Source organism: Ixodes scapularis, unplaced genomic scaffold (assembly GCF_016920785.2).
Source record: "Ixodes scapularis isolate PalLabHiFi unplaced genomic scaffold, ASM1692078v2 PGA_scaffold4__175_contigs__length_147842914, whole genome shotgun sequence".
NCBI lineage: Eukaryota > Metazoa > Arthropoda > Arachnida > Ixodida > Ixodidae > Ixodes > Ixodes scapularis.
In genome coordinates, this window is record NW_024609879.1 from 132,441,378 (window position 1) to 132,460,754 (window position 19,377).

The window sequence follows — 19,377 nt, forward strand, 5'->3', positions numbered from 1 at the left end:
GCCATTGATATAGTTCACAGCGTTAATAACCCGCCCTAAATTTTGTTTTTGTAGTACCCAGTTACATAGCCTCCTCTATACTCACAAAGCCTGGCAGTTCGACGACGCAGCCATAAAGCGCCCGGTTGCAGATTTGGAGCGCGAGGATCTGGTAGCACAGAACATGTTTCGGGGAACCTTGTATACAGCGCACAGCTTTTGCAGCGGCGAGGACCCGTAACATGGTATTCAAACCCGACGAGAAAAGAAGCGGTAGCGCGAGGAATGCGAGGAGCACGAGCGGACGTTCCATCGCTCGGGAGAAATGTGTTTCGGCGTCTCGCCGCAGCGGGGCGCCCGTCACGTGACTCTTTTCTCATCCGTTGCCTGCCGCCCTACCTTTTCAATTTCGGTGGCCGCTTCTCGTGGCGATCTGCCAGGCTTTGTCAGTATAAAGGGGGCTACGTCAATTACCACTGCGCAAGCTCCCTAAAAAAAAAAAATAATAAATACTGGCCCCTAACAATATGCCGTTGTAGCACTGTCAAGGCCCAGCTCGTGCTGGGGAAGTGCTTTCACACCCTGAGGGAAAAAAAAAGAAAGAAACAAAAGCTTTGGATTTCGGAGAATCGGGAGTCTACCATGCATTCCGATAAACTCCAAATTTTAACTCAATAAAAATAATTGAACTCCGAAAAATAGCCTCCGAATTTAACGAACTTCATTTATATTTTAGTAGAAAGAGTGAGCGAACACTGCATATCGCGTTTCTTACAATGCGGGACTTCAAAGCTCATCGAGTCTTATCGCGTTCCCTTATGTAAGTGAACTTCTGATTCCCGGCAGGGCAGGCGGGTTAACGTGCCTTCCATCGGTCTTGATAGACGGATGTATGGACGGACACGGCTTAACTTTTTAGGTCGGGCGGCGGCTTGCGCCACCTAGACAAACGTTGCGTCACCTAAACCCTTTCTTAAAAGCGCGCGTCATCTAGTAGCCACTTCACCAATTATCAGAGTCAGCCATTGTTTGTTTGCGCTCTGTGAACATGTACTGCACATGAGAGCAGCGTCAACTTTCGGGGTGAACTCGGCTCAGCTCGAATCAGCGTCCGGCGAGGACTCGCATCCCTTCGTAACCAATGGATGGATGGATGTTAATGGCAATACTCTTCGAAACGGGCGGTAGTTTGCGCCACCTAGCCTAAGTCTAGTCCTAAGAAATGGCGACCGCCAATGCTGCTCGATGGAGTTTTTGTAAAGGGTCTACTGAACTCCGAATAATACCGAAGGATATTCTCGGAATTCATTTAAAATCTCGTGAAATGCGAAATAATCGAACGGAATAGAACATTCTTGCAGCTAACTGTCACGAAGATAAGCTGGGATTAGGCAAACGACGGAATTGTTTTTTTGCAAGGATCCTGGTGGGGAATTGGAGCTGCGTGAATGTCGTGCCTCGGTAGCGATGCGACGTCAGATTATGACGTTGCAATGACGTCGATAAAACGTGTCAGACGTCGCAAAAACGGCGTCAAAATCGCCGATTTTTTTTTTCTTTACATTTTGTAGTTATGCCGTGCTGTCTCTGCGTCGATTTTTTTTTTAAGTGCCATTGGCTTATTTTGCATTCTAATTAGGCAAATGTAAATGAAAGCCATGATGAAATTGATCTCCGAACCTTTTATCGGTGGTTTGTGTCTTCAATATATATATACATATATTTCTATGCGGTCAAACGCGCCGTTATTCATGGGCTTGATTACTAGCTTGGTGCCTGGCTCTTAGTGGCAATCGAGAGCGTGGGTGATACTTTCTGAGGCAGCTGGATGAAATTAGCATTAGAAGTCAATTGCTCGGCTTTTCAGTGACACTCAATGCTTGATTTGGGCGAGCAGACGCGGGCGCGCCTAATTTGCCTCTCTCACTAACATCAACAGTCATAAAAAGCTTGAACCAGAGCTGCTTGTGGAATGCCACCTGCTGAAATTTACACTGATCGGAGGCGTAGTCGAAAACACGAACACCCCAGCAAACATTTCGTCTTCATAACACATGTCATCTGTCAGTTCGCAAGTGGAATTGCTTTCACTGCTTGGACCCGTGTGCGTGGTTTCACCGTGCCTCGTATGGCGTCCACCCCCTACATCGAAAGAGAACAAACATATCTTGCAGACAAATCAACTATAGACAGTGTTGGCAGTTCTTACCCTGAATCCACACCCCGAAGAAAGACATGTTAGTGAACAGTCTGTTCTACGCAAAACGGCTTAGGTTAAAAAAACAAAAAAAAAAAAAAACTGAATGGTTTTATTTGTGGAAATGCAAAAATGTGTGTCGATGCTCCTCCAGGTTGGAAAGGGGCAAGTGTGGGTATTAAGCCCAGAACCTCTAGGTTCTTTACTGCAAGCTCTGACTCTATGGGTGCACCAAGCTGCACTATAGGTTAACACACTCGGCTACCGAACTCCCCTTCGTTCATTTCATTGGCGACCGATAATGAAGAGTTTTGGTGTATCGTTACGATAACTCCTACAACGAATACCCAATACTGCGCCGGTGCCTTCGCGCGTGCATCCAATTGTTATCACATATAGTTACAGCATGGATCGGAAAGATCGGCTAAAAAAACCTTATTAGATAAAGTAATTTAGTTTCGCTCCTGCAGCGAACCCCTACAACTCTCTCTCTCTCTCTCTTTCGTTCTCTCTCTCTATCTCTCTCTAGCATACGAATCTACGTGCTCCTCTCGTCGCAAGCGGACAGAACCCCGAGCGCGAGCGCGCGCGCCCAAAAAGTCGGCATGCGCAAGCACGCGCCGAGCTGCACGCGCGCCGCGCCAGCATCGAATCGAAGCAGCACGAAGGCGCGTCGTGGGTCCCGCTGCAGGGCGCCTCCAGCCGTGCCCCAGCGGCGTGCGCCCGACTAACGAGCAGCGCCGACGAGTAGCTTCGTTAGGGGGAGAGCAGCTAGCTGCCGGCGCTAATGGCGGCTCACCCGCGCCTTGCCTGACAAAGCCACTCGCGCGCCAATTAGCAGCCAGCACGCCTCCGACGACGAACATCGCTCCCACTCCCTCTTTCAAAACCAGGGGGCGCACCCGATGCCTTTCCCTCCCTCTCCCCATCTTTCTTTCCCATTCCATCGTCACTCCAGCACCTATATATATATATATATATATATACCCTGTTTCACCTCTTAGGATGAAGCGCAGACGACGCTATGCGCCATCGAAGACAAATCCGAAGCCACGCGAGTGTTGTGGCGTGACCGTCGGTGAGGCCCAGCGACGTGAAGAGTTGCGTATGTTCACGTGACACTTTTGCGGCGACGGGATTGGTTCGGGTGGCTCGTAGCTTCCGCCGAGGTTCGTTGCGAGATGAAACGGTGTTTGGAACTCGGCCTGGGGCTTTTCGGGGAGGAGGAAGAAACGATCGCGTAATTAAAGCCAGTCCCGGGGTCCGTCTTTCTCAAAATGCGCCATTTTCTGTCCGAGAGGTGCGCGCGTGTACCATCCAGACCCTTTAAAATTGGGAATTTGAGGAGAAAAGAAAGAAAAAAGAAGAAGAAGATTACGTAACTAACAAACATCTTTGGCAAAAGAAAAAAAAAACACGGTGAGAGGTGGGTGACGGGGATTGGTGACACGTTCGACCGAAAGCGACGCCTTTTGATCGGCTTCCACGATTGGCCAAAACGCTCACTCTGACGTCTTTAGTGGGACTAATTCTGCTTTCCGAATATACGCGGAAACGAGAGTATAATGTCGCATCGTCAAGCCTTCAAGGTGTATTTTGGTTTAAGAATCTGCAGCGACTTGAAGCTTTCCGCCGCCCTTTTGCATGGGCACCATGAAACTCGTCGTTTTTGCAACTAATCATAAGCCAGGAAAACAGCTCGTGACGTCTCGACGAGGCCGATGCTGCTCGTTACGTCAGGGAGAGCAGTGACCCCTAAAGCAGCGTTTCCCTCTGCCAATACATGCAACGAAATACAGCCCGCAAACACTGTCTGAGGCTTGCGTCTCTCTAGGCTACGTGGCGCAAGCTATGCCCCCGATATAAAACGTACAGCCGTTAACATCCATCCACCCATCCATCCATCTTTCCTAGTACATTGATCCTCCCGCTTTGGTCAGACAACAACCGTTTGCAGACATGTTCGGCATGCATATATATGAAGCAAATGTACTTGGAACATGTATTGAAGCGTGTCCTCTGAGATTTCGGTCATCATATCTGCAGAGAAACTCCGTGGCTTTTGTATGGCGTACGAGCAGCGGGGCGCGGCTGAAGTGGGACAGGGCTCAATTAAGGGCTCAACATACACACACGCACATAACACACGCACACACGCACGCACGCACAGACACACACACGCATGTACGCACGCACGCGCACGCGCACATGCACACGCACACACACACACACACACAAAAGCCTACACCACAGTACAAGTTTTGTCGTCCTGTCGAGGCTGTACGGAAGAAAATCCGCACCGCAATCACCATTCTTCTGTAAGCCGCATTGAATATGCAAAACTGATTGTTTTTTTAATACATGGCCTATAAAAAAATGATTTTCTGAATTTTTTTTTTCGAACTGAAATCAATTTACGGTATTCCTTCTAGCCGCAGCCAAGCAAGACATACAAAAATAGCCACCACATTGCCAACCAAAAATTTGGACGCCCAATTACAACGAGACATAGCCCAATCTGGCAACAGTGGTTGAACGCTGAAGCAAGCACTGCGTGTCCAATAAAGGGTGTAAGATGGGCAGGTGCGGGAAAAAAGAGCCGATTGGGCGACCTGATTGTGTTTCCCCTCTTCCGGAAGGTTCGTGGTACTCCACATAGACGACGCCACGCAAGCAAGAAACAAGAAACAAAATGTCCTCATTGATCTCGTAGGCAACGCGACCCACTCGCAATATTTATTTCGTAAACTGTGTATACGAACCACGCAAGTTTAATCGAGCAAACTAATAATATATTTAATTTATACATCGATTCTATTTTCTCTGTAGATCTATGTCGCAAGCTCAGATGATCGAGGTAGCAGGCAGCGCGACAAAATATATGAATGCGAGCTGAGAACTCAGCTGTCGCGTGCCGTGAATGCTTGGACGGTGTGGATTCCCATGCACTCCGCCTGAGGATGTGAGGCGATAATAATACATCATCAAGAGTCACCAGCGTGATGTCATCAAGCGTCATTATAAGTCATCAGCGTGATGTCACCGCCGGATCGCCGTGTGCAAAAGGTGCGCTTCGGAATTCATCTGTGCTCGCTGAATGCTTCGTGCGATGGACTGTGAGGCTACCGGTTCTACATCTACGGCCTCGACATCGGCAGCGGCGTCCACATCTACGGCAGTTTCCGCACGCAAATGTAGCCGCTCACGCAAATACGCCACAGACTCTTGTGTCCTCCCCATAGGCATCGTTCTCGACGTCGTCCTTGACGTCGGCCTTGCGGTCGTTCTTGACGCCGTTCTAGAGTTCGTCCTAGACGCCGTTCTTGGCGTCGATCTCTGGGACGTCGTTCTCGATGTCGTCTTATGCGTCGTCCTAAACTTTAATGCGTGTAGAAACATTACTTGTAAACATTTCTCAAGCGGGACTAAAATGCCCTTTCACCTTCTTACACGTAAGCAATCTTAAGTGCACTCCTGTAATGTTTGTGTGTGTGTGTGTTTGTGTGTGTTGATGATGCCATTGATGTTGTGACCAGCTTTTTGAAGGACCAATGAACTTCCGATTTTTGCTTTTCAAGGGAATCCAGTCATTGGAGCATCATGGGGCGAAGTGTGTATATCTCAAAGGGAACTATGCAAGGAAGTAACGCCAGTTTATTCACCTCTGTCGCCTCCTTCTGGGTCAGGCTGAGAACTTTTCGGGACGCCCCACGTACAGCGAACACGCTAGACTCACCTTAAGGCTTACTCACTTCATCATCATCATCATCATTTATTATATATGTACTTTCCGTGGTTTCTTATATATTATTAGTATAGTTCCCTGCGTTTAGTCATACAGTGACTTACTTCAATCATTTTTGACATCTAATACAAATTACTGTACAATTTGTTAAACAAATATTTGAGACTTGCGCGTAGAGGCAATACCACCTCCAGTCGGGGACATGCCAAGTGTGAAGTGGAAGTTCCTCCCACTTCTTTCCACTTCGGCAGCGCGAACGCTGGAGAGGAGGTCGCCTCCTCTGCAGTATTCGATCTTCTAAAGGAGAAAGAGGCGGGAGGAGCTCCCACTTTACTCTTAACATGTCCCCGACCAGCGACGTAGACTTTCCAATTTTCCGGGGGGGGGAGTTGGAGCTAAGCGTTACATTTTCGCCAGAACTGGACATTGAAGCTAACGAAAGCATGCTGGGATTCTATTTCCCATGTATTTTGTCAATAAAGGCAACGTGGGCGTTATTGTTTTTACATGCCCCTACTAAAAGCTCATTACATGGCACGTAAAGAGCGTCTCGGTAAGCATCATGGCCCGGGCCCGGAGGGGGGGGGGGGGGGGGGGGGGGGCTCTGCCTCTTCCCCCGGATCTCACAAGGAAGGGCACGAGCCCCGATGCCCCCCCCCCCCCCCCCCCCCCCGAAGTCTACGCCCATGTCCCCGACTGTAGCTTGTATTGGTTAGAAGTCGGGCCAGCACTGTTCACGAGTTGAATTTCGTTGAATTTCGAAGTTGGAAGGTTCGCCAAAGCGAGTCGAACTGCGAATGTTCCTCAAAAGTTCGCGCCAATGCTTCTCAAACGGACTCCCCCCTTCTTCCCGGCCCGTCGGATTCCCGGGGGCCCCCCGGGGCGCTGGGCGGGGAGGATTGTGTTTTCGCGGGGCTCGACTGGAGAGGGCACGCCACACTCGGCGTTCACGCCGAGGTTCGCACCCTTTGCCCGCCCCGCCGAGTGCTGCTTCGGCGAGAGCGCCTTATTGCGCGGCAAATCCAATTCGACGTCATGGCGGCTTTACCGCCGCCGCCATGCAGATGCCCCCCGCCGCTGCCTCCGACACTCCGCGTGCACGAAGCAAAAAAAAAAAAAAAGAATGTTAAAAAAGGAGTTTTTCATTTATTTATTTTCCTGATGGCGTCTGCGGAAATCGCCTTTGCTTGCGCTCGCGTTTTGGGAGAGCTAGTCCGAATCGTGTTGTTGTTCCAGCTTTTTTTTATTTGTTATCTTTCCACGCAGTAGCTATTTTTTATCGGTTTTATTTTTATTTTTTGGGGATGGAAGTTCGGTTCATAACTTTTTCAAGAGGGAAGACGAAGGTGGTTATTTCTTTTCGTTTTTCTGTGGTTTTTTTTTTAATTTCGTAGTTTGTTCTGCACCACCAAAGTCAGCTTCCTTCTAACGGAGTGAGCTAAAATTTGATTTGAAAGAGTCTCTCTCTCTCTCTCTATGTGGGAAGGCATTCCAAGCGCATGCTGCGAAGACAAGCGAAGGCTGCGATCCTTAAGTGCTTTTCTGTCGGCGCGCTAGGCTATTGCTTTTGAGACTACGCCAATTGATCACTTGGAGAGACCTGGTTAGAACGTGCCACATCTTTCGTTAATCGCTCTTCTCATTTTGTTAACTTTCTTTGTTTCTGCTCCATCAATTAATTCATTCTACAAAACAAAGCTACAGCTCGACAGTTAAGAATGGCATACTAATAACAAAGTGTACATACCGTGTTGCGAAGGTAATCCATACGGCGTTTATTTGAGCTCTATATCACACAAAACAAGGAGATAGAATCGAGGAGTCCCTTTTCGACTACAGCGTTCGTCACCGTTGCCTCGGAAAACAAGGTGATCGAGATGATAAGGGGAATCGGTTGACCTCTCAAATTTAGCTCAGCTATCAAACTATTCATACGGGGAGGGTCCACAAGGGTCGCGCGGGCATATTCCATTCAGCAAGCCAGCCGGTCGCGGGCAGACGGTCTTGGCCAAGGACCGTCTGAGCAATGCTGCGCCGGAACGGGTCGGAGTGCCTGCTAGGCCTATATTCTGCCGAGCTCGCTTGGTCGGTGGGATCGTTGCCTTTGTTGCCGTTTCCGGGTGTCTGTGGATCCAGCGTTCATGTTCGTCGTGGTCGGTTTCAAGCACTTCTTCATTTTTTTCTTGCTGCTTGAAGTCGGGACGCGCAAGAAGAGCAGGTAGAAAAATAAATGTCCGTTGGTAGTCGCGACCGCGCAACTGAGCGACGTTGTCGGCCATGTTAATTTGATCGTAGAAAGTGTGTGAGACAGCTTCGGAGCTGTCGTAGGATTCTGTCGTATCCTGCGCAAAAGTTACGACAATTTTGTTTCTAGAATACGGATTTTTTCTCAAATTTGTCGTACGCATTTTTTTCGTCGTAAGTTCGCTTTGAGAATCCGGCCTCAGATTCTCGGACGACCCGAGCACGTGAAAACTGACCTCCAAACCTTTCTCGACACTTTTGGTACCGCCCCAGTTGCGGCGCTTTGACGAGAAGGCAGGTTTTTGTCTGGTTCCTTCCAAACAACGCAGGAATACACTTCTGGCAGGGGGGACTTCTGCCCACAGCCCCAGACCGGAAGTGCGACCGACGCGCCACCACCGCACCGTGACGTCACAGAGTTGAGTTCGTGTATACATTGTGCAAATAAAAGCCAGTCTGCATCACATATTTGAACGCGAGTCACCCCGAGATCCGTGCTTCGAATGCAGCATGGCAATGAGTTCAAGGAAAAAACATGGCACTCGGCATTCGAACCACGGATGTTGCGGTGACTCGTGTTTGCAGATTGTCTTTTTTTTTATGATGTGTGGGAAAAGTGACCTCGGCTTTACGGTGAAAGTTAGCCCCCTATATTAGGATCCTTTGGCTTTATGTCTCAGCTGCACAGACAACATCAGTGTATCTCTCAAGGCTTTTTTTTTTTTTTTAAGTAAAAGCCGTTAGGTTTTAAGTGAAACACCCGTCATAGTAAGTGACAGGTGAAGAAACCAATGACATGGCTCATTATATTGACGGTTCTAGCTTCGTGGTTTTTTATTCGGCATTCTTTTCGGCTTAATGGCTGCAAAGTGCATCTTTGAATGTTCGAAACTCGCCACGACTGGGTTTTCTTAAACTGTCGGCGATCGTACACAAAATTGCCTGTATTTAGTCTCCCGCAGACCACGCAGTCAGCCAATCACGGCGAAGATTAGAAAAAAACCCAGCCAATCACGAAACGCAAAAAAAGATACATCTGCAAAAACACTAGTATACGATGCCCGCTGGGACGTTGAGTCAACAAGTGAGACATCATGTGTCTCACATCGCACCTTCTTTTTTGTCTAGTCCTATTTCGGGTTTTTATATTTTCTGTGGATACTCTTATTGTTCGGCGCGATTAGGTACCTGCGTGTCCTGCAGAAAAAGTCGAAATTAAGAAATTAAGGCTGCAACCCACGCTGTCAAGGTGGTTGGACAACAATGCTGTGGTATCACCTGCAACGATTGCCCATTGAACTATAGACCCTTCTTATGGCAAACGCTACCAGGTGGTGCTCCAGTCTATGACGTCCCAGAGAACTTACGGTATGTAAAGAATAGTGAACAAAGGCCGCCTCGAAACCGCTGCTTGAAATGTAGATGAAACATTTAACTACCAATTCTTTAGGTGAACGCCAAAAGAACGAAGGAGTGCGAGATCTGTGAAAATGTTTCGAGTATTCTTTTAAACCAACTTGCCTCCTCCAATATGTAATAGTGTACAGCCGAAGGCCTTCGTTACATCTCCAACTTTGTTGTCCGTGTGGCATTTATGCTTTCCAGCACTGATGACATAAAGGGATGCTGAACCGAAATCTGGATTCCCCAAAACACGCGGCAAAAGCGTGCAACACGATGCTACAAACACCAAACCATCACTCATACAGTGATATCTGGAACGGATGACCGTATTTTTTTTTTTTTAAAAAAAGAGGCGTATTTAACAGGAATGTTGACATCATGTTTCTCGTAGAAGGAAAGGGAACGGCCTCGCGTGTTCTCCGCCTCGCGGCCTTGAGGGAGCGAAGCGAAGAGAGGAGGAAACTAGGTATCTTGACCGTCACGCACCTCGTCGGCCTGGTTTAATCTCGACTTCTTTTTCTAAAAGTACGACCGTCCATTTGAGATATCGCCTTGCTAGTAGTGTTGTAGGGATTGTAGCGTCCCGCCTACATCTCCAGCATTGTTCTTTTGAAATCCAAATTTCGGTTCACCATCCCTATAAGCAAGCTCAACTGCAAAGACGGTGCGACAGGAAATCGCTTGGGACGCAAGCGGCAGTTTATATTTGTAAACAGCAAAGGGGTCTATACCGAACGATTGACGAAAAAAAAGTAAATGCGTTGTACCAAAACTTTATATATATATATATGTGAAAGACTTCGGCACGCTTCCGTTGCCACGGCAGCTTAGGCAACCGCAATCTTCACTACCGAGAAAAGCATACGGGGAGCGCTACGTGCTTCGCATTGTTAGCGGGGATTGTGACGTCACTCCCCAGTTCCTACTCTGCCGTTGCCGCCGACAGGTTATGCAACCGCAACCTTTACTACCGAGAAACGCATGCGGGGAGCCCTACGTGCTTCGCATTGTTAGCGGGGATTGTTTTGTCACTCCCCAGTTCTTACTCTGCCGTTGCCGCCGACAGGTTATGCAACCGCAACCTTTACTACCGAGAAACGCATGCGGGGAGCCCTACGTCTTTATCATCTATCACGTGGTTTTAACACTTGTTTTGTGGTTTTCTTATTGAAGCAAGTGTCAAAACCACATGAGAAGAGATAAGGCGCGCGCGAACGGTGATAAGGCGAGCGCGGTGGTTTTCTATCCACTATTCTGTCGACAACTGTTCTTTCGACGGAGAAAAAAAAGAAGAAAAAAAAAACCGACTAACAAATTAAATACAGCTTCGCTGTAAAAAAATGTATCTTGTTTAGGATTTGTTTTGTTTTCTCTTGCGTGTCCACGTTGACGTTGGCTTGACAAGCGCATATTCCCCCAAAACATATCCCCTTTCAGTTTTAAGATATGAGACGTCATATTTCCGCCAAGATGCGGGCACAGCCTATAAAGCGGTTCAGCTTATCTGCAATAGAGGCACCCCCCCCCCCCCCCCCCCCCTTTACAGGAAGTTTGTCGCCCGCCTTTATCAACTACGTTCAGCTGTTCGATCTACATGCGTTTTTTGTCAATGCGGCGTTCGCGTGAGACTTCCGCCACTTGGAGGGAGTTTGCGCTCCGACGTTGGCGGGTTACCGGTGATGGCAATGAAATCGCGGACCTACGTGTTTGATATGGCGACGCTGCTCGTACTGATGGCGTCGGCGGGGACAACAACCTCAACGCCTCCGAACCTCGTGCTCATCGTAGCCGATGACCTGGGTGCGTACGTTTTTCTCAAAAAAAAAAAAAGCTCGAGACTTGACTGAAAAAGACGAACGATTGCTAGGGAAAAGATGAAAGCCGTTTACAATCCCCTGTAACACCGAATTAGAGCGCAGCTCTTGAGGAGGAGGAGGGGAAGGTACGGAGAGGAGATAATGCCCCTCCTCCTCTCCTGCTCGCCTCCCATTTAGGGAAAAAATTTCCGCTCAATTTTATGGGGAAGTTTTTTCCGCTAGATTAAGAGGGGGAAATTTTTCCGTTAGATTTAGCGGAGAAGTTTTTCCGCTAAATTTAGCGGGGAAATTTACCCATAATGCACCGCGCGGTTACGCCGACGGCGACGCCGACGCCGCTCAAGCCGGAAACGGGCGCCTAAGAGCTGCGCTTTAAAAAAAAAGTATATGTCTTTCGTAGTCAGATACAAATTAAGAATGTTCGAAATTAACGTCTTCACTGATCATCTTCGGCACAGAATCGGCCCAGTAACCAACCAGGAAAGGCAGTAGCCGTCACAGCCGCCGTCACACTGGCAATGCATCACACAAGAGACAGTCTGATGGCAATGTGCTAGGTGGCGCGAACTACCGCCCGAAATAAAGGGTATAGCCGTTAGCATCCATCGATCCTTCCTAGTAGGATGGTCCAGTGTCCCCTTGACCACACAACAACTGTCTACAGACATGTTCGGCGTGCGTGTGTATGAGGCAAACGTGCTTCTTAGATGTTTGAGCCGTGTACGCAAACAATTCGATCATCAGAGAAACTCCGCTGTTTTTTGTAGGATTTATGAGCAGGACCATTCCAAACGCTGTTTCGAAAATGATCAGTTTTTTTTGTTGTTTTTTTGTAATGTATTTATTGATTGGTCGGCCGCTTTACACAGAGGCCGAGATAACTACAGCCGCACAGTGTAGTAAAGCATATAATATAAGAAAAAAATACAGGCAATAACGGACAACGTAGTACCACACCATTGTAGCATACACACACACACACACACACGCACGCACACAAACACACACGTGCGCACACATACACACATGCGCACAGACACGCCCGCACGAACGAACGCACATACGCGCACACAGGCGCGCTCGCACGCACGCACACACGCACGCTCCACGCGTTCTAAAATACACTGCCGCCTAAACGCTACGGAGGCGACATCTGGCAATCGTTTCGGCATTGCATCCTTAAAGACAAGCTGAAGCGGTTTTGTATTTGAGGAACCACATTTAAATCGTCATCATTTGACCTCCAGAATCTCGAATATAATTTCTTTTTTTAATTGGGTGCATAAAGGCTGCAGAAAACCATTTTTAAAGTACCGTTAAAGGTCCTCCTTTCCGGAGCCTGACGTCACAAAATGAGTTTTCGGAATCTCTGCTCTTGCGCATCTTCAGTGTTTGTCAAAGCTATGCACGCGCACTCTTGCTATTTTTTTTAAAGGGTAGAAAAACACGTCACGACTGGTGCCAGGGCGGGGTAATGTACCTGGCAAGCTTGCGATTGCACGCGCAGCTCTCGAGCAACACGCCGCCTGGCGGCCAAAAGATCCACTTATCACGTAACGACTAATCGTTTTTTTTGTTGTTTTTTTGAGAGCGCAGTTTTAGGCGCCTGTTTCCGGCTTGAGCGTCGTCACCGTCGCCGCTGGCGTAACCGTGAGGTTACGTGACTCCCGTGAGGTCACGCGACGTCACGAGGGTCACGAGACCTCGCGGTTACGCCGAAGGCGACGCCGACGCCGACGCCGCTCGGAAAAAGGAGTAGCAGGCAGGATGAGGAGGTGAGGAGGAGGGGTCTACCTTCCCCTCAGTACCCTTCCCTCCTCCTCCTCAAGAGCTGCGCTCTAATTCGGCGTTACAGGGAGTTGTAAACGGCCTTCATTTCAGAGCGCAGCTCTTAGGCGCCCGTTTTCGGCTTGAGCGGCGTCGGCGTCGCCGTTGGCGTAAACGAGGTCACCACAAGGTCACCCAAGGTCCGGTGACCCCCCAAGGTCACGTGACCCCTTCCAAGGTAACCACAAAGCCACGTGACCCCCCGAGGTCCCGTCCCCCCAAGGTCACGTGACCCCCAAGATCACGTGACCCCCCGAGGTCACGTCCTCCACCCCAAAGTCACGTGACACCCCCCTCCGAGGTCAGGTGACCCCCCCGGAGCATATTAAAGAATGAGAGGAGGAGGAGGAGAAGGAGAAGGAGGGGTCTACCTTCCCCTCAGTACCCTTCCCTCCTCCTCCTCAAGAGCTGCGCTCCAATTCGGCGTTACAGGGAGTTGTAAACGGCTTTCACGTTTTTTTCGCGTTTAGTTATATTTTTGGGGAAAACGAGCGCGGTATTCAGATTCACGGGATGAAACTACGCTAAAAACAACCTCTATCTCATTTTCTGAAAAACGTGTTTCAGCTTCCCTAGGAGCTCACGGTTAAAAAAGAAAGAAAAATTAGAATGTGTGACATATATATCAATCAATCAATCAAATCAATCAATCAATCAATCAAATCTTTATTCAACATCGCACAGATGTTGGGGGCGCAGACAAAAAGCCTATAAAAGGCTTGACTAAGGGTCTGCGCCCCCTACATGAAACAAAAAACTTATATATATATATATATATATATGTATGTGTGTGTGTGTGTGTGTGAGTGTGTGTGTGTTTTTTAGGCTGGAACGACGTGCCCTGGCACAACCCCGGAATTCTCGCCCCCAATTTGCGGCGGCTTGCGTCGGAAGGTGTCACTCTGGAGCAGAATTACGTGCAGCCCGTCTGTAGTCCGTAAGTACCGGATATTGACTGCGATGACACACACACATTTAGAGAGAGAGAGAGAGAACAGAAACGGACGGATGAACATGCCGTGGAAGTAATTTCATTTTGATCGTCACTGATTTTCCCCCAAAACTGGTTCAGCAGATAATTAGGAACATCTGAACTCGTTACCTAGATTAGTACAAGTCACAATGATTTTGTTTTTGCGAAGGTATAGAACTTTCGAATTTGGGTTGGGGAGGCTGAGGAGTTCTACTGGGATACAGGTTTTGCTTGAGCTAGTTGGTACATGCTTGAATATGGTCAGCTGAACAATTACAAATCAGAAGAAAAAAAAACCAGCGGTGTGTATGTATTTCTTCTCATGGTTTTTCTAATTTGTAATTGTTCAGCTGACCATATTCTATTGGGAACACTGAAAACGTGACGTCATTTGTTGTAATGTGAGAGAATAGGGAATATTAAAGCATGTTTCTGACAGGTTACGAGAAGTTCGATGGTGTCAAATAAGCACTTAACAAATTTAAACCAAAAAACAAAAAAAGACGTGATCAAAATGTGCGAAATATATTGTGTATTTTAGACTGCCTGTCCGCTTTGTAGGTTATACAACAGAGGACGTAACTCCACTGGATAGCGCGGAAAAATTTCATTATTAACTACAACATTTTTCCACCTTTCTTTTTTTAATTGTAGGCATGTGTGAATAATGTATTTTGAATTTGAAGCGAATTCAAAGCGAATGGTGGTTTCAATGGAATCTTTTCGAATGCAATATTAATATAGTTTCTCCACATATTTCCCCACCGTGCGCTATGCTTGAACGAAACATTCAGTTGAACTTCTGAAGGCTGTTCCTGGCCTTCTTGCACCTGTTTACATATGACCAAGGTGAATTTTAACGGTAACTCTATTTATGAGCTGTGGCATGTAAAAACCACAAATTTGTCGCAGCTAATTTAATTGAGTGGATTTATAAATCTGCTTGCTATATAAAAAGAAATATTCTTTCTTCAATTCCAAATTTGACAAAAAAAAATGTAAAAAGAACACGCACAATTTCACTATTCGTGCTTGTTCTTTTTACTTTTTTTTTTGTAAAATTTGCGGCGGGCATGCATATACGCAGAGGTGGCCAAATTACTCATTTATTGTGCACTCTAAAAAAAATGTATGTGCGTCTCCTTTGCCGCACAACACTCGGGGAGTCAATCACCGCAACTTACGGAGGCAGCTCAGCGAATGACGATACCAAAACATATGTTTAAAAAAAAAAAAAAAAAAAAAAAAAAAAACACGGTCTGAGTTGTGACATAAAGCAATGCAATACGTCAAGCTTGACCGAAACGAATTTTGGGCTGGGATAAATGATTTTAAATTGGGACTTTACTAATCGCATATCGTTTGGTTGGACAAAAAAAAGAGGGTAGAAAGTCAAAAGCCAGCTTTTCGGTACGAACATTTGAAAACATCGCGGACTGTTTTGTACCTTCTTTCCTTCGAAAGCTCCCCGCCTTTTCACTATGATACATCCGCGGTTCCCAAAGCGCGTCAGCGGTGCCAACCTGACGTCAGCCGAGCCCAGCTCAGGCATTCGACACGAGAACTGCGTCACTCGGACGTATGCGCTCGTCAACAATCAATCCGTCGACGAATATTCGGATTCGCGTTCGTGGCCAATGAGTGCCCTGATGGACCTTATCGTCACTGGGGAATGACAAGTTCTATGATGTGCAGAAAAAGCACGGTGGAAGCTAGGAGTCATCGCACCGGTGCCGAAGAATGTTACGACGTCGTAATTTCACAATTCGCATTTGAGTTGAGGATTAAAGCTAAGGAAGAAGAAGTAGGAAAATTGTTTCATGACCCATTTAATGTCACGACTCACACTGCGTTTTTGGTCTAAACATATGTTTATGCATCGTCATTCGCTGAGCTGCCTTCGTAAGTTTCGGTGATTGGCTCACCGAGTGTTGAGCGGGAAAGTAGACGCACAGACTTTTTTAGAATGTAATTAAATTACATTACTTATTACTTTTCTAAAATGACTGATATGCAATTAAATTACATTACAAATTACCACTACGCGAAAGTAATGAATTACGATTACAAATTACCGCATAAAAGTAATGAAATTACTTTTAAATTACTGTTTCATACATGTTAAAGAAAGAGCTAGACAGAAAGAAAGAACGAACTCTGCCCGGCATTTGCAAAGTAACAACCGTCAACCCCACAACAAGCCACTGGGAAAAACCACAGACAGATAAGGCGAACCAACATTCCCTCCCAAACCGAACCGACTGACCTGGGGTCTGTCTGTATTGGGGGTTCGCGTTTTTCCCGAAATACCTACCACGCACCCTGTCGATTCCCGGATAAGTCTGGGTTCGGATTGCCTTGCTATTTATTGATTATTCCTGTGGGCTGTGTCTTCTTTGTGTGAACTTCTGAGCAAGATAATCTTCATGGGAGACAATAGCCATGTTTGGGGAAGCCTATTCTTTGTCACAGCAAGACAAACCCAGCGGGATTTAGGTGGCACGACCCTCTATGCTCCGTGTCACTATTTCCCTGCAGTACAAGCGAAGGCAACGCCAGGGGAGGGATGAAAGGGCAAGCACTAGGAAGGCTCGGGACGAGGAGTGCAACCTTTTCTCCTCTCTAACGTTCCTAGTGCTTTCTCATTCTCCCATCGGCGTCTATGGCCCTCCTCTCGCGTCCTGCCATCCTAGTGCTCGCTCTTTCTCTGTTCGCCTGGCGTTGCCTTCGCCTCCACTGCACACAACTAGAGACACGGAGTATAGTCCGACCTAGAGTGCCTTCAAGTAACGCGCCCATAAAGGTGGGCAGTCCGACTGTCACACGAGCGAGCGGCCATTAACGAACAGCGCATTTGTCGTTTCTTTTTCGTTATTTTTTAAAAAGCTTTATTTTTTGGCAAATGCAAGAGCTGCTTTCTTTTTGTTGATTTACGGGCAAATAAAAAATATGCCTTAAATATCCAAAAAGTAATTACGATTTTAATTACAATTACCCCCACTAGGGTAATTCATTACATTACTAACTTGCCTGCTTCAAAAATTAATAATATACATTACAAATTTTTTTTAAAGTAGTCTAATTACTGTAATTCAATTACAGTAATTTATTTTCTGCCACCTCTGCGTACCCGCGGCGTTTGTCTCGTTGAGTGCGCTTCTTGCCAAGCTCTTGTGCACTGCGGGGAAGCATCAACACTGCCCGTAAAACACTGTCGGCAGTCTTCTTCGAAGCGTAGATGAAGCGAACATGCTTCGAAGATACTCGATGCGTGTCGGCGGATATTTCTGTCATAAATGGCCGCAGAGAAACTCCGAGAAACTCCGCAGAGAAACTCCAGAATGCCTGAAAAGCCGCTAATCTCGACAAATCTAAAAAACATCGCCACCCCTAAAATGTTTTTTTGCCCGGCGATTTATTACGGTGTTAAAAAGCTACCAAATCAGTATTTTGTTACGTCGTCACTTATATTTGTAATTTAAAAAAAAATGATACTGTTCGAAACCGAAACTGAAACTGAACTGGGAAGAAAGAATAAATGCAGAGGAAAAAGTTGCCGGAAGTCACGCCGCGTTTCAATTAGTTTTTTTTTTTTTTTTTTTTCGTTTTTTTTTTTTAATTATTTTTGTGCTGTGAGCAGCAGACGAAAAACGCGCGCGTCGCAAGTCGCACGAAAAAAACAGAAGTAAACGCGAAAAACGCGCAAACGTCAAGCACTTCGTGCTTGACGTTTGCGCGTTTTTTAAGCTCTTACCAATTTGTGTTCCTGAGGCGAGCGGTGTCTGGAGCCACGCCAAGGGGCGACGACTCGGCGCCATCTTCGCGCGAATCAGCTTGGAGGTTGGGCGTATCGTACGGAATAAACCCGAATTGTTTTGATCGGTAAACGAATCCTCTTTCGAAGCTAGACAGATTCGGCCGTACCGCAAACCACAGTTCTGAAGTAGAGGTCTCACACGCGTCGTCCGCCGGCATCGCTTACCGCTCATTCACACTGGAAGCGGATCCGCGTTCGCAAAGCGGTTACGAACGCGGTTGTATAAAGATCCAGTACAATTGCACGCGCACTGGATCTTTATACAACCGCGTTCGCAACCTCTTTGCGAACGCGGATCCGCTTCCAGTGTGAATGAGCGGTTAGTCCGCTTCGTTCAGCCGTCCGGCCCGCGACTCCCGCAACACGGCGCCATGTTGAGAATTACGCAGAGAATGCAGTGAGTAGGTACTTCCGGCAATCTGTGCAGTTTTTTATTTCAATCAACGTATTTGCAGCTTTTCAAAAGCCACAAAAAATGTGTATCATATTTTGTCTGTTTTTAGTATTGAGTGTGTGCCTTCGATGACCCACGACTTTGATTATCTTTGGTGGTTGTGTCAAAACCATAGAAAACAGCACGTGACCACGGAGAAGAGAGTGAGCGCGATTCAAACCGGCCGGTTCCTGATCGGCGATTTTCGCGCGGAAAAAAGACGAATTTCGAGCCGCAAATTGTGTTTTTAGGTAGTCGGGCTCTCATATGTTATGTATACAAACAAAAGCCTTTGCGAGAAAAAATACCTCATCATTGTCCCTGTAAGAAAAACAAGGCATGGCTTGTTATTTTTCGTTCTCATCTGCACGTTCGTATCTGCACATGCTGCAATCTATTTGAAGCCACAGAGCGTCAAAACGTTGCATAGGACTCGCTACGTCCTGGGCCCGTTTGCTCGAAGCGCTAACCGCGGCTAAAGTTAGCCGCAGTACCTAGGAGGGGGATTTTTTAATCACGTGATTGGTTCGATAGGGATGCGGGGAAACATGGCGGTGCCCCTGTGAGTGAGCGCCGCTCGCTTTGGAACTAATACGTCGTTGTAGCTGCAGAATCGGGCGCGTTAGTCAGCAGCGAATGGTACAGGAGGCCTTCGCTTTGGCTTACCTCACTGATCGCAAAGCATGAGCAATGACCTCGTTGCATTTTTTTAGATTGTCTTTCGATTCTGGCCATTCTTAAGCCTAAATGAACGCGATAATTGTTGGCATGGCAACATCTTCGGAAAGCGGATTGCCTTGACTCAAACACAAAAGCAGACAGCGTCCCAATAAACCTTTTTCTGAATTACCCAAACATCAAGGAGAACGCTGGAAGTGTAATTCTACGGCTCGCGCTCGCTGGCCTTCCTCTTATAAAATATTCCAAGTAAATAATCATAA

The 19,377-nt window shown here is 47.2% G+C and overlaps 1 protein-coding gene across 4 annotated transcripts in view; it reads left to right on the forward strand.

The window, feature by feature from the left end:
- The first annotated feature begins 11,215 nt into the window (after positions 1-11,215).
- LOC115308324 (arylsulfatase B) overlaps positions 11,216-19,377 on the forward strand; it is a 30,772-nt gene continuing 22,610 nt past the window's right edge. For 2 of the 4 annotated variants that reach the window (XM_040209966.2, XM_040209968.1), the window contains exons 1-2: positions 11,222-11,369; positions 14,039-14,150. In XM_040209966.2, coding sequence (XP_040065900.1) covers positions 11,249-11,369; positions 14,039-14,150 — 233 coding nt within the window. In that variant the 5' untranslated portion in view covers positions 11,222-11,248. Of the gene's footprint in view, positions 11,370-14,038; positions 14,151-19,377 lie in introns of those variants that run through there. The other 2 variants (XM_040209965.2, XM_040209967.3) reach the window with 2 other exon arrangements.